General features: G+C 41.6%; 1 protein-coding gene across 1 annotated transcript in view; it reads left to right on the top strand.

Annotated features, from left to right (window-relative positions):
- Positions 1 to 14,814, top strand: part of NIPAL4 (NIPA like domain containing 4) — a 32,234-nt gene extending 17,420 nt beyond the window's left edge. Inside the window, exons 2-6 of the mRNA XM_069102492.1 lie at positions 4,852 to 5,091; positions 5,715 to 5,771; positions 8,371 to 8,461; positions 9,299 to 9,459; positions 10,377 to 14,814. Of these exons, the coding sequence (XP_068958593.1) occupies positions 4,852 to 5,091; positions 5,715 to 5,771; positions 8,371 to 8,461; positions 9,299 to 9,459; positions 10,377 to 11,002 (1,175 nt within the window). The 3' untranslated portion in view covers positions 11,003 to 14,814. The remainder of the gene's footprint in view (positions 1 to 4,851; positions 5,092 to 5,714; positions 5,772 to 8,370; positions 8,462 to 9,298; positions 9,460 to 10,376) is intronic.
- Positions 14,815 to 14,999: the final 185 nt, after the last annotated feature.

Below are 14,999 nucleotides of genomic sequence, written 5' to 3'. Positions count from 1 at the left end.
GCTCCACAATATTTAAATTGTTTTTTTTTTCTTTTTGCTTTCAGTATTTTCTCCTTAACCTGGGAGCTTTGAAACTTGGCTATGATTTTTCTGTAAGTTTTCCTCCTGGGATCTCTGTCAGATGGTGATCAGTAGGGTTTTTTAATTTCGACTTTACTTTCTCGTTCTAGAACTTCAGATAAATGGTCCTTAATTTCTTGCAATATTGTATCAAGATTCTTTTTGGGGGGGCGGCCAGGTAGCACAGTGAGTAAGAGCACCGGCTCCAGTGTTGAGAAGACCTGGACATCGAATCCCGGGCTCAGACACTTAGCACCCACCCAGAAACACCTGGCCGTGTAACCTTGAGCAAGTTACTTAACCCCAATTGCTTAGGGGTGGCCAGGTGGCTCAGCGAGTAAGAGCACAGGCTCCAGTGTCGGGATGACCTGGATCAAATCCGGGCTCAGATATTCAGCACCACACCCAGAAATAACTGGCTGTGTAACCTTGAGCAAGTTACTTAACCCTGATTGTTTTAAAAAAAAAAAGATTATTTTTTTTATCATATCTTTCAGGTAGTCCTGCATTCTTATATTATCTCTCTTTGATCTGTTCTCCAGATTAGTTATTTTTCTATTGAGATGTTTTGTACTCTCTTCTTTTTTTTTTCATTTTTGGTTTTGTTGTATTATTTCTTGGTGTCTTATAACGCCATTAGCTTCCCCTTGCCCAATTCTAGTTTTCAAGGAATTAATTTTCTTCCTTAAGTTTCTGATTATTTCTAGTTGGTTGACTCATCATAATTTTCTTGATTTTCTTGAATTGTTCTAATTTTTTTCCCCTAATTTCCCCTTGATCTCTCTTATTTGGTTTTTAAAGTTCCTTTTAAGTTCTTCCAAGAACTCTTTTGGGGCTTGTGACCATTTGACATTTCTCATTGTTTTTGGAGTGGCTTTTTTAGCTCCACTATCTTCTTCTGAATATGAATCCAGATCTCCATCCCCATAGTAGCTATCTATAGTTGGGTTCTTTCTCATTTTCTTACTCATTTTTATTTTTACTTTGTTTTATTTTTAGCAGCTATTATAATAATCAAGTTCTAGTCCCAGGGTGTGGGGAATGATGCCCCAAATGTCAGGTCCTTCTTACATTTATTTTCTGGGCTCTGTCCAAGGCCCAACCTTGGGTACTCTTAGGCCTCAGGCCACAGCCAGGACCCCAGCCACACTGTCCATGATGTCTTGCTCACTAGGGCCCCTCTGGTGGCTGTAAAATTCAACTGCCCTCTCTGCCCTGGCATTAAAAAGCCACTCTTTTACAGCACTCACCAGGTGTGTTGCCAACTCTTTCTCCCTGTAGCCACAGCCTAGAGCATGTCTGGTCAGCACAGCTTTGCTTGACATGCTTTGAAGGTGGAAAGCCCTTCAACCTTCTCCCCCAAGCCATCTGACCCCCCCCAACGCTATTCATAAGGTGAAAGTTGCTGAGGCTGAGTCGGCTTTCCAAGCCAGCTTCCCTCAGAGCTTGTAGTTCATTGATTTAATGGAGTTGGCCTGGAGGTGTTTGTGCTTCCCTCTGGTCAAACTTCCACCCCTGAAGGTGAGGTCTTTCCTGGAGTCTTCACACGTTGTCTTAGGAGGACAACTGTCCCACCCTGATTCCTGTTTATTTCTGTTATTCTACTTTCACTCTGAGGTGATGTTCCATCTTTTGGAAGAAAATTTGGAGAGCTGAACGTTTTCTGACCTACTCTGCCATCTTCCTTGAACATAATTCATTTTCAAAGTTTATGAAAATAATGGTATTTTAGAGCTGGAGGAGTCCTTAGAAATTTTTGAACCAATCTTCTCATCTGACAGAAGAGGAAGCTGAGACCCAGCAGGCAGAGGTCAATTACTTACGTGAATTAAGGATAAAGTCAGTACTAGAATTCAGGTCTGCTTATTATCGGCCCAGTGTTCTTTTTGATTAGTCCTGTTTCTAACTATAATTAATACAAGGTACATATGATAACTGCCCAATAAGAGGTACAGATAGAGTACTGTAGGCATGAAGCAGAGTCGAAGACAAGAAAATACATCCTTTTCTTTTGAGGCAGTGCTTATGGAGGACAATTCAATCTTCCAACCACCATTTTCCTTAGTGAACCCATGCTTGTTTTTAGTGATTATAATTTCCTTTTCAAAGACTTGACCAAAAGTCTTTTTAATAATATATGCTATATTTGGAAGATCATCATCAAGACCCCTGGTTTGAAGGTTTTAAAATCTCTCTTTTTTCCCATTTTTGAAAAGTCATTTGTCAGAAGGCTGGTGAATGACTGACGATACCAATTCCACCGTTCTTTTCAATACTTTTATTATTTTTATTCTTCAAGTAGCAAGGATTATTTATTAATCTTCTCTCCCATTCCCTTCATTGAACAAATTGAAAAAGAAAAAAAAATCCTTCAATACATAGCTAAATCAGCAAAACAAATTTCCACATTAGCCATTTACAGAAATGCATTTTTGGACTTAAAAGTTCTGAATTTTAAGTTTGCCACCTTTCTTTAAGAATATGAGTGGTAAATTTCATCAACATTCTTTAGGACTCATGGTTTTTCATTGTGTTTATCACAGTTCTAAAGTTTTTCCAAGTTGTTTTTCTCTATAAGGTTGTTGTAGAGTCATTTCAATCATGTCCAACTCAGTGACATTATTTGTGGTTTTCTTGGCGAAGATACTATAGTGGTTTGCTGTTTCCTTCTCCAGGTCATTTTACAGATAAGAAACTGAGGCAAACAGGGTTAAATTATTTGCTCTGGGTCATATAGCTAGTAAGTGTATGAGGCCAGATTTGAACCCATGAGTACGACTGATTCCAAGCCCAGTGCCCAGCTGCCCATAAGGTTGTTACCATTTTATAAAATTTTCTCCTAGTTCTGCTCACTTTATACCAACTCATACAAAGTTTCTCAGGTTTCTCCCAAACTGTCTGTTTCATCATTTATGACATAATAATATGCCGTGACCTTCAATTACCATAATTTGTTTAGCCATAGCCCAACAGTAAGCCATAGCCTACTATGAAATATACTGTTATGAATATTTTCATTCATATATGTCCTTTTCCTCTCTCTTTGATCTCTTTGGGCCATAGGCAAATCAGTGGTAGAATAGTTGGATCAAAGGGTCTATACTGAATAGTTGACTGGTCTGCCAGGCACAAGTCTCTCCCCACTCCAAACCATTCTCCACTTAGCTGTTAGTGATCTTCTTAATGTTCTTCTAATGACGTCCTCTGACCATTGCACCATGGTTTATTGAGTACACACATACTCAATAAACTCCAGTGGCTCCCTATTGCTTCCAGGATCAAATATAAAATCCTCTGTTTGGTTTTTAAAGCCCTTCATAACCTTTCCCCTTCCTAAGTTTCCACCATACTTCCCCAGATTGGAATCCAGTAACACAGGCCTCCTTGCTGTTCTTTGAATGTGATGTTCCAATTCCTGACTCCAGGCATTTTCATAAGTTGCCCCCCATCTCTGGAACTCTCTCCTTCATCTCTGCCTCCTGACTCACTTGGTTTCCATCATCCAGTTAAAATCCTACCTTCTATAGGAATCCTACCCCCTTCCAATCCTTCTTAATTCTAGTGCCTTTGCTGACTATTTACACTTTTTCCTGTGTATATATATAGTTTGTACAGGTGTTTGTATGTTGCCTCCCTCAGACTGCAAACTTCTCAAGAGCGGGGATTGTCTTTTGCCTTGATGTTTGTCCCCAGTGTTTAGGTCAGTGTCTGATTCATAGTAGGTGCTTAATAAATGTTTTTTTACTCACTGACTGACACAATTCCAACTTGCTTTATAGTATGACAGGCTCATTTCTGTGCCTGCTTTCATGCAGTCCCTTCAATGTTTGTTATTTTTCTCATGGGCCATCTTTGACAATATAATGGCAATGAGGCAGAACTTCAACTTTGCTTTAATTTGCATTTCTCTGATTATTAGTGACTCTGGAGCATTTTTCATATGGCTATTGATAACTTGCTTTTCTTCCTTTGAAAAGTGCACATTTGCTGCCTCTTGCCATTTATCCATTGGGGAATGGAGACTAAGAGATACTAAGCATTTGAATCAATTACATATATAGCTTGAATAAGAGACCTTCATCAGAGAAACTTGGGCAGGGATTTTATATGCCAGTTACTTGTTTCCCTTCTCATTTTAACTGTATTAGATTTCCCGGTACAATACCTTTTTAATTTTACATAATCAAATGGTTTATTTTACTTCCTGTGATCTCTCCCATTACTGGTTTGATTATGAATACCTACCTTACCCATAGATCTAAAAGGCAATTTGCTTCCTTACTTCTCTAATTTGCCTATGTTGAACCCATTTTGGATTTGTCTTGGTTTATTCCTAATTTCTGAGATACTACTTTCCAGCTTTCCAAGCCTTGGTCAAATAATGAGTCCTTACCTGCAATAACTGGGATCTTTGAAGTTATCAAACTCCATGCACTCACTGTGTTTGTTTCTGTAAATTGTATGACTATTCTGTTCTACTGATCAACTTTTTTTTTTGGCTTTTTGGAGGGGTGAAGGCAGGGCAATTGGGGTTAAGTGACTTGCCCAAGGTCACATGGCTAGTAAGTGTTAAGTATTTGAAGCTAGATTTGAACTCAGGTCCTCCTGACTCCAGGGCAGGCACTCTATTCACTGAGCCACCTAACTGCCCCAATTTTTTTTTTTTACCAGCACCAAATGATTATTGCTTTGTAGTGCAGTTTGAGATCTGATACTGATGGATTTAATTCCAGTATTCTTAGGTAGGTAATTTCAAAGTAATTCCCTCTCTCTCTCTCAATATCCATGCAGGTTCCCTGATCACCCTGTATTGCTCCTCCCAACAAGTCCTGTGCCAGATCGTCAGTGACTTCGAACCTGACAACTCAAACAACATCACCTTGAGCAGCTGGCAAGAGAGAGCCAAGAAGAACTATGGCTTCTACATTGGCGTGGGCCTGGCTGTCTTCTCCAGCTTCCTCATTGGCAGCAGTGTCATCCTTAAGAAGAAAGGCCTCATTCGGCTGGTGGACAAGGGTGCCACTCGAGCTGGTAGGACTACTGCTTACTAGGAAAGGATGGGGAGCTGGAGCATTGAATCACGGATGACATTCACTCCAAATGTGTAGTTGTTTGGGCAGCTTGAGAACTGGGCCTCAGGCCTTACCAGCAAGCTAGTTCTGTCCATTGAACAAAACCAACAAAGTAAACCAACAGCCAGACCTTCAGCGTAGCTTCCAGGGTCAAATCTTCTTGTCTTATGTCAATGTAACATCCACAAACCCTTGGGTTAGTGGAACAGATAGCTTGCCACTGTTTCACTTTTCTCCTCTCCAGAAAATACCCAAAGAGCAGGTTAATCCCCATACTACTAGCAAAATGCCCATTTTTCCTGGGAAAGAAGTTATCTCAGATGAAGGCTTTGAGGTGGCAAAGTTGACATTCCCAGCCCAGAGTCATAGGGCAAGTTTCTTGGATTAAATCCAGCTTTTACAGTTTTGTTTCAGAGGTCTTTAATATCTCTATTTTGGTGTTTGGGGTAGAAGTCCCTCTATAATAAAAATTATTATTATATTGACTTAGTTGGGCCCCCTTTTGAAGAATCAATTTTGGAAACCTTATATGTTCCCTCTCTTCTATTACTCCTCTAACTTTATTTTTCTTTCCTTTACTAGTGGATGGAGGTTTTGGCTACCTCAAAGATAAAATGTGGTGGGCCGGATTTCTCACCAGTAAGTAGGGTCATTTATATTACTAATCATGGGAAGGAGGTGATGGGGAGAACAGAGGGGCCAATTTCCATCCTGTTACATCTAGACCCAGCAAACTGGAATCCTAGGGGAACCATTTTACTTCTGTTTTTGGTTATCATTTGCCTTAGATAAATTTCTTGCCACCAATTTTGATGAGTTCAGATTGCATGAATCATCTTTAACCCCAAAACAAATTACTACACCAATGTTTGGAGAGCTACTTCTGGTTGAATGTTTGATCTATAAAGGTAATTAGAATATGAAACATAGAAACTTGAAGGAACCTTAGAACAGAGAGACAGAATGCTAGAGTTGGAAGAGACTTTTAGAGGTCATCTAGTCCAATCCCCTACAGTCCTTCCAAAGGCCATCTTGCCACACAACACTGCTGGTAGTAAAAGAGCAAAACTGGAATCTCTCAAGATTCTACTATGCCATTAATAGCCTTATCTCTTCATAGGGTTGAGTTAAATTAGCCTAAACTTCCAGACAATACACATCTCTTTTGTCTTCCCTGCTTCCAACCCACTCTTTCTGTCTCCTAAACTCTGATCCTTCATACAGATAGTCAACAAAAGTCAAATTAAGTCAACCGGCATTTATTAAGCACCTACTATATATGCCTGGCATTGTGCTAAGCATGAGGGATAAAAAAGGAAGGCAAAAAAAAGGCTCCTGCTCTCAAATGGCTCACAGTCTGTATGGGAGAGAAAACATTCAAACAACTTTGCACAAAATATATATACATATATATATATATAGTATGTGTGTACACACATGTGTATATGTATGTGTGTACACACATATACACATGTGTGTCTATATACACATATACCCATATGTTTGTATGCATATATATATATATATATATATATAAAATTAGAGATAATCTAAGAGGGAAGTCACTGATGTTCAGGAGGGTTGGGAAAGACTCTTTGAAAAAAGAAAAAAAAAATGGGCCCTTAACTGAGACTTGAAGGAGTCCAGGGAATCAAGGAGTCAAGATGAAGAGGAAGAAAGTTCCAAGAATGGGAGACAGCCAATGAAAATACATGGAGTCAGGAGATGATAGCATGTCTCATGTAAAGAATAACAAGAAGACCAGTGTCACTGGATCCCAGAGTATGATGGGTGTGTGGGGGAGGGGGGAGAGTAAGAAGTAAGAAGACTGGAAAGATAAAAAAGGGGAAAATTATAAAGAGCTTTAAAAGTGAAACAGGATTTTAGATTGATTCTAGAAGTAAGAGGGAACCAGTGGAGTTGATTGAATAAGGGGAGTGACATGGTCGGACTTGTGTTTTAGGAAAATCAATCTAGGAGTTGAACAGAGTTGGGAGAAACTCACAGAAGGTTATTGTAGTAGTTCAGGTGTGAGGGTATGAGAACCTATGCCAGCAAAGTAGGAGGACCAGTGGAGGTGACACGGAGCAGAGCTGGGATTTTAAAACACGTCCTTCGTGTTCAAATACTCCAGGCCTTTTTTTTTTTTTACCATACCATATTGCCTCTCTTAGGCCAGACCCTCAAATACTCCTGCAGAGGATTGTCAACTGGAAATGCAAATAGCAAGAAATAAGGACCGGTGTTTGTCGGCTCCTGGACACAAGTCCCCAGTGTAGTGCCAGATGTTGCCTCGGAGTCAGAAGGCCTGGGTTTGAATCCACACTCCACCCAAATTAATTGTACATATCATTGCTTATTCTCCTTATTTCATAAAATAGGGATAACAACGTCCATAGTGCCAGGAGTGAGGAACCTTGGCCTGTACTATCTATCTATCTTTCTATTTCTCTATCTGGGTGTATACATAATAGGACTATGGAAAAGAAAGTTCTTTGTAAATTGTGAAGCATTATAGAAATATGAGCAATTATTACCAATTCTCATGGGAAAGATGTCTTCTTAGAGAAGGAAAGACCTTGGGATTGAGATGTACAGAGAGCACTGGTTTTGCAGCCAGAGGTCTTGGGTTTTAATCCCAGCTCTGCCATTTAACACCAGTATGGTGGCGGAGTGACTTCCATTCTCTAGGCCCCAATTTTTCTTTGGTGAAATGAGGGATTTGGACAAGCTGACCCCTAAGTTTTCTTCTAGCTCTCAGTCTGTAGACAGCTGAGGTTTTTCACCATTGGTATTAACCTTCTCTAGAGTTTACCTTTTAAAGGTGTTTTGGTGACAGAGCTCCTTGAGACCTGGGGAAGTCACCTTCATGCAGACTCTTACCTCAATACAGACAGCACATGGGTCCTCAATCAGATTTCTTCCTCCTAGGCTTGCCTGTGAACTTTTGCTTCGAGATGCAATCTGTATTTGAGTCAATCAACAAGCATGTAGTAAATGCTTAAAAGGTGCTGGTCACTGTGCTAAATGTTAGGGTTACAAAGGCAAAAATACAGCCCCAGGCCTCAAGGAGATCACATTCTGATGAGGGAGATATGCCAACAACTGTGTACATACAAGATATACACAGAGAACCTTGTTAAAGCAGCTGGAGTAATAGGAAAAGTTTCAGATCTCAGTGGCTTCATTAATGTCTTATTTCCCTTCTTCTCTCCCCTCCCCCCTTCTTATTTCCTAGTGGGTCTAGGTGAAGCTGCCAACTTTGGGGCCTACATATTTGCTCCTGCAACGGTCGTCACCCCACTGGGAGCACTGAGCGTGCTTATAAGGTCATTAATAAATACATTGCTAATTTGTTTACTCTTTTCCCATTTGTGGCTCATTATTACATGCATTTGAATGAGGCTTTTCCAGAACCACCAAGTGAGGCTGGACATACTTTACCTGCTAAGAATGTGCCTTAGCCTCAATTTCCCCAGAAAGGGTGCTGTTTAGCACTCTGCAATAGATAATAGTGGAAAGACCCTTGGTTTTGGAGTCACAAGACATGGATGGACAGCACTAAGCAAGTCATTTACCTCTGGGCCTTCATTTCTTCACTTGTAAAATTAAGGTATTGGACTGATCATACTTGCTTGTGTCACGGATCCCTTTGGCAATCTGGTGAAGCCTATGGATCCCTTCCCAGAACACTATTTATTAATAATTGAAGGAAAAGATCAATTTCAGTTAGAGGTTAGTAAAAATTAAAATGTAAGCTTTTTTTCATATAAGTTCATGAACCCTCCCTGAAATCTATCCAGGAACTCCCAGATCAAGAACTCCTGGATTAGTTTGCAGCCCCAAATCCTTTATTCCTAATGCAATCTGGCAAGTAAATTGTAAAATCGACCAGCATAGATGGTTGATATAAATAGTGAGCTGTCAGTGTTTGCAAGACGGCCTTGATGGGTGAAAGTGACAGTGGTTCTGTCTAATCACCAGCGTCTGTGATTACTCTTCTCAGACAAATTCAGATTTCTAAAGCAGGATCAATGATTCGAAACAGTTTTCCTTTTGGAAGACTGGCCCTGCTCTTAAGGTTTCCCATATTTCAAGGCCTCCTTGCAGGAATCAGATTCCCTAATCTGCATTCGGACACCTTTTCCTCCCGTCTCTCTCTGTAGTGCTGTGCTATCATCTTACTTTCTGGGAGAGCGGCTGAACCTGTTGGGGAAGCTGGGCTGCATGATCTCTGTAGCGGGCAGTTCAGTGATGGTGATTCATGCCCCTGAAGAAGAGAAGATCAGGTCGATGAATGAAATGGCTTCAAAGCTGAGGGACACAGGTGAGATTAGCCATTGTTGCTGTTCGTTATTCAGTCATATCCAACTCTTAGGGGCTTTTCTTGACAAAACTACTGCAATGGTTTGCCATTTCCTTCTCCAGCTCATTTTACAGATGAGGAAACTGAGGCAAAGTTAAGTGACTTGCTCAGGGTCACACAACTAGTGAGTGTCTGAGACTGAATGTATATTCAGGTCTTCCTGACTCTAGGCCCAGTACTCTATCCACTGATCTACCTAGCTGCCCCTGAGGATAACAGAGTTGCCCTAAAACTGGGAAATGCTGGGGGATGTAGGAAATGGTTGTTCTGATTTTCTTTTGCTTGTTTGATGTGCTAATTTCTGGGTCACTGGGGTAGGCTAGTGAAAAATTTGCTAGGTGAGTACTTGTTGGTGTATATTTGTATTTGTATGGGAGTGGAGCTTGGGGGAAGAATTGATCAAGGAGGGCTTAGTCCTGGGATCACATAATTATTTGGGCCTTCATAATGGAGCTCCTTGCTTTCTGCTTTGAAGCATGCAAGGTTTTCCTGGGACTATTATCTGGCCCACTGACCACATGGTGAAGACACAGATTTTTGATTGGCTGCTGAGCCAAAACTGGATTTGCATTCAAATAACCAGGCAAAGTGAGATCCCTTTCCTTTCTCTTACTGATTGCATTCCAGTGGCGAGGAAGGGCTGCTATAAGTCTCAGTCTGAGTGGGGAGTAAGAGTTAGCACCAGCAGCGGAGTAGAAAGCATGCTCACCAAACAACTACGTGTTGCCAGGACTGAGTCTTTCTCGGCCAGTGCTCCCCAGTTGTGCCTTAGTCCACTTGAAAGGCTGGCTTAAAAGCATCTTTGGTTGGTGATACACTTTATTTGTTTTCCCAAGATCTAATGTTGAGATTCAAGCTGTTTTTCTTCCTCCCTGCAGGTTTCATCGTGTTTGCTGTGATCCTAGCGGTCAGCTCTCTCATCTTCATCTTCATCATTGCCCCACGCTATGGACAGAAGAACATCCTCATTTATATCATCATCTGTTCCGTGATGGGGGCCTTCTCCGTATGTGCTGTCAAAGGCATAGGGATTGCCATCAAGGGCTTCTTCCAGGGACAGCCAGTTCTCCGGCACCCTCTAACGTATTGCCTTGGGCTGATCCTGGCAACTTCAATCCCCATACAGGTCAACTTCCTCAACAGGGCTCTGGATATCTTCAACACCTCTTTAGTGTTTCCCATCTACTATGTGACCTTTACTAGTACGGTCATCACCTCCTCCATTATCCTCTTCAAGGAATGGAACAGTATGTCAGTTGTGGACATCCTGGGCACAATCTCAGGTTTTATTACGATTATCCTGGGAGTGTTCTTGCTCCATGCTTTTAAGGACCTCAACATTACCTGGGCAAACCTTCCCCATACCCTCAAAAACCCAGTCCCACCTCCCACCCCTGAGCCCACAATCATCAAGCTGGAAGACAAAAGTGTCCTTGTGGACAACATAGAACTGCCCACACCCTCACCAGAGGAGAAACCCAAAGTCTTCACAATCCACACCTAAAGCTTTTAATTTATATATGAGAAGATACATTCTATTAGCCCATCTAACCCCAGAACAATCTAGTGATTTCAAATATTACGTCAAGAGGCAAGATGCCCTTTTCCTAACAGTGTGGCTTTATACCTCATTAATATTTCCAGGAGGAAGTAATTTCCAATGGTATAGGATCAGGTCAGATCCTGACTTCCTGGAAACACAAAGACTCGATGGCCATACTGCATGGTTTGTATTGGTGCACTATCTATCCCTCCTTTCCCCATAATCCTTCAGGCCTCTAGAAAGACTTTTTTTTAACCCTCTACCTTCCATGCCAATGGCAGTTGCCTATGTTGGCAAGTGGAGGAGAGAACTTGACCCTTTGAATGTATTAGAGTACAGCTGATTCTGTGGGGCGTTGTAAAACCAAGAGGTTCTCAGTACTGGCCTTCATCACAAGGATATATAAGCTACATCATTCCTCAATCTTGGACTGAGACAGGCTCTATCTGAGTGGGATGAGGAAGGATTCACTGCTCAAAGTTCATATGGAAATAACATGGACTATAGTATAAAAGTTAATATTTTCTAGGCCATCTTCAGATCCTTCTCCCTTCATTCCAATGTTACCCAAGGGAGACGACAGGTAAACACTAAAGGTCTAAACCAGGTTGAGGGTAACTGACAGGCCTCAGTTAGGGGAATGTCTACTCCAAGCAAGTGATGACTTCCCCTAGCAGAATGGGAAGATGAGAAATTTGTTCCAATGGCCATGAAGGCAGCTGAAGCAGGTGCTGTGGAGTGCTTCGAGCTTGGTCAGGCATTGAGGACGCCAAGGTCATCCACTGCATCTCGGGCCATTGCCACTCATCCTGACTTTTGTTCTGCCACTGGACCTCAATAACTCTGGAAGAGACAGTGAGGCTGATGATTTTGTGAGACTCTGCCTCACTTAAATCCAGCTAACATGCACGTGAAGACATCACCTGTGATGTCATTGATCCTCTCTGAAACAGACAAACAACAACATCTCAAGGAAGATGGACCTCCCCTTGACTTTGTTCTGAGAAAGTCACATTGTGACTCAGGGAAAAGCCTGGCCTGAAAGAAAAGTTTTTAAAAAGGAATAAGTAAAAGTGAAAAAAAGAAAAGCCAGGAGCCAAGTTAATCCCTGGATTTACAGCTCAGTGGCTGACATCTGCTGTCTGTCTCTCTTTTGGCATACTGAGGTACCAGTCACCAGGGAGGTCACACAATGACCTCAAGATTCAAACAAAAGACTTGTCACTACCAAATTCTGGATTAGCTCGTGTGTTACTCTCGCTTGTATTTCATCTTCTTGCCTTGGAAGAATGACAGCTGTTCCCTGCTGCTTTGCTCTTAAAAAATATCTTGGTTTCTGAGTTGAAATCTGGCAGTCTATTAGTTCCTGTTCTTCCTTGAGAAGTAAACAAGACATGGTGTTTTCGAGATAGGGAGAGAAGGGAACACGTATGAGAGGTGAGGGTTAGAAGGAAGCAATACTAGGTCTACTGAAGCCAGCAGATTTATACTGTTTACTTTGGGTCCAAACCAAGCACTTTGGACTGAAGGACTCCCATGTCTGTCCTTTGCTGTTGTCTCAATGACCTGGCTCCCTGGTTAGCAAAAGTGTTCCTTGGATCTGGATGACCTTGCAGGCACACAGACTGAGAGCTTGGCAGGATGCACCCAATTCCCTGATGCTGGCTGCTGCTTCCTTTCCTCTCAATGCTGCACAAGGGCCAAGCCCTGCCAATGAGCTGCCTACAAAGGCAGCCACCCAAGTATAAGTACACAGCTCCAACAGCTGCAGCTCCCTTCCCCCAAGCCAACCGAGTGCTAGCTTGTCAGAGCAGCTGCCAGCACCAGGAACCTGGCTGAGCTGTAGTGCCAGGGACCTTCAGATGAATGGGCTGGGCTCAGGGAAGACTGCCTGATTCCCCCCTACCTGTCTCCCTTTCTTCTGTCCCTGCTGCAAGAGCAGAGGAATTGGTGCAGATACCTGTGGGGGAAGTAAATTATCGTATCTGGCTCCAAAAAATTAGTAAGAAGGACATCTTTCTTAATTGCTCAAATGATGTCATGAGTAAAAGCCATTGTCAGTTGCCCAGGGATGTGTACTTACACACCCAAGTCCCAAGCACATGAAAGCAGTTTCTCAGAGATCTGATGGTCCCTATGGGAGAGTTTATGGTCATCCCCCTAGAGCTTGAATTTCCCTGTTTCTAATGAATATGGATTTCTGTCAAGGGCTAAATCAAAGCAATGTATTTACTTTTTGTAGTTGAGAAGAACCTCACACCCTCTGAGATTAAAAGTGTACCTGTGGAAGCAGAGGACAAAAGCTTTTGTACCTCTGATTAACTGATCCCCGTGCCCTTAGGAATCTTAGAAGCAGGGGATCTCAACTAGCTGCCCCTGTACAGTCTGTCAGTGGGTATGTCAAGATTTTCCACGCTATTCCAACTGGTCCATTTTTGCTTATCAGTTGGGGGAAGAAGGCTTTCTTTAAATAATATTCAGTTGACCACAATATTATCTTGAGGGGTAGTACTGTATATGTGGTAGCATATTGGACCTGGTACCAGGTAGAGTGGGGTTCAAACCCTGCCTCTGACACTAGCAGTGTGACCCTGGAAAAGTCACACCACCTCTCTAGGCCTCTGTTTCTTAATCTGTTTAAAATCAGGATAATAATGGCACCTACCTCACAGGGTTTTTGCAAGGCTTAAATGAGATAACGTATGGAAAATGTTTTGTAAACCTTAAAGTGCTTTATAATTGTAAGCTGCTATTATTATTATTACAACTTTGAGATAATTATTTGGAGAACATTCATCACCTCCCCTTCATTTTTCTGTTCTAAACCAGCCTTAGGCCATCTATAGTTCAGTCCTCTAGGGTGGCCTCTAAGATTAGGCCTATTCCAAGGTCCATTACCCTGAATGTAGACAACTCTAAAATAGATTTCATTAAGAGGTAGTGGGGGGAAAAAAATTGGCAAGTCCTTGTTTCTAATTCCATCTGTGCCACCAATTTGTTTTATGACCTCAAATATGTCCCTTCTCTTTCTGGGACTCATTATCTCAGTGTAAAGTGAGAGTGTTGGACTAAATCAGTGGTTCTCAACTGTTTGGTCTCAGGATCCCTTTATATTCTTAAAAATTATTCAAGACCCCAAAAAGAGATTTTGTTTGGGTGAGTTATTTCTATCAATATTTACCACATTAGAAATTAAAATGTCTTAGTAACATTATGAAAATAGCTTTGGCCTCCTGGTCTCCCTGAAAGAGTCTCAGGAACTCCTTGCCATCCTTGGACCACACTTGGAAACTCACTGGACTAAATGATCTCTGAGGTTCCTTTTCACACTAATGCCCCTGGTCCATGGTCTCTTTTGCTTCTATATGTTTAAGCAGTTTACCCTTTTGAGTTAAGATCAGGCCTTCATTGGGGGCTTCATTGGTATTTTCTACTTTTCCCAGCCTTTCAAAGCTATAATGGAGACAACTGAACTAGTCCTATACTGTACAGAAAAACAGCCCCCTCTACTGGTAAAATGGAAGTCTGGGCTTTCCTCCTTTTGCACTGGAACATTTGTTCTACTCTGATGGCCTTTAAGTGGCTTGCATGTAACCTTTTAAATGCTACCAGGAGCTCTCTACATCTGAGCAGCTGCTAGTGTCCAGATCCCAGAAGTGGGATGCTCTGGGATTATTTTGGTATAGGCTGGATTTGCAAGACAACTCGTGCAGCATTTCAAATGGCAAACCATAATTCATTTTAATTAAATATAAACAAGGAAAAAGGCACAATGATTTGTATTATTCAAGTATTTTGCATAGATGCACAAATATCATCAATTGTAAACAATTAATAAGTGAATCAAGGAGAAAAGGATCTGTATATTCTGTGTAAAATCTCCCAAATCAAAAGAAAACTTCACATATGCCCTATAGCCTCGACACATACCAATAAGCAAATGCTCCCCCCCCCTCTC

This window comes from Petaurus breviceps, unplaced genomic scaffold (genome assembly GCF_028583685.1).
Source record: "Petaurus breviceps papuanus isolate PSGF00001 unplaced genomic scaffold, PetGlider_PUasm1.0 551, whole genome shotgun sequence".
In the NCBI taxonomy this organism is placed as follows: Eukaryota; Metazoa; Chordata; class Mammalia; order Diprotodontia; family Petauridae; genus Petaurus; species Petaurus breviceps.
The sequence above is the reverse complement of the archived record's forward strand: the minus strand, read 5'-3'. Positions and strand labels throughout refer to the sequence as shown.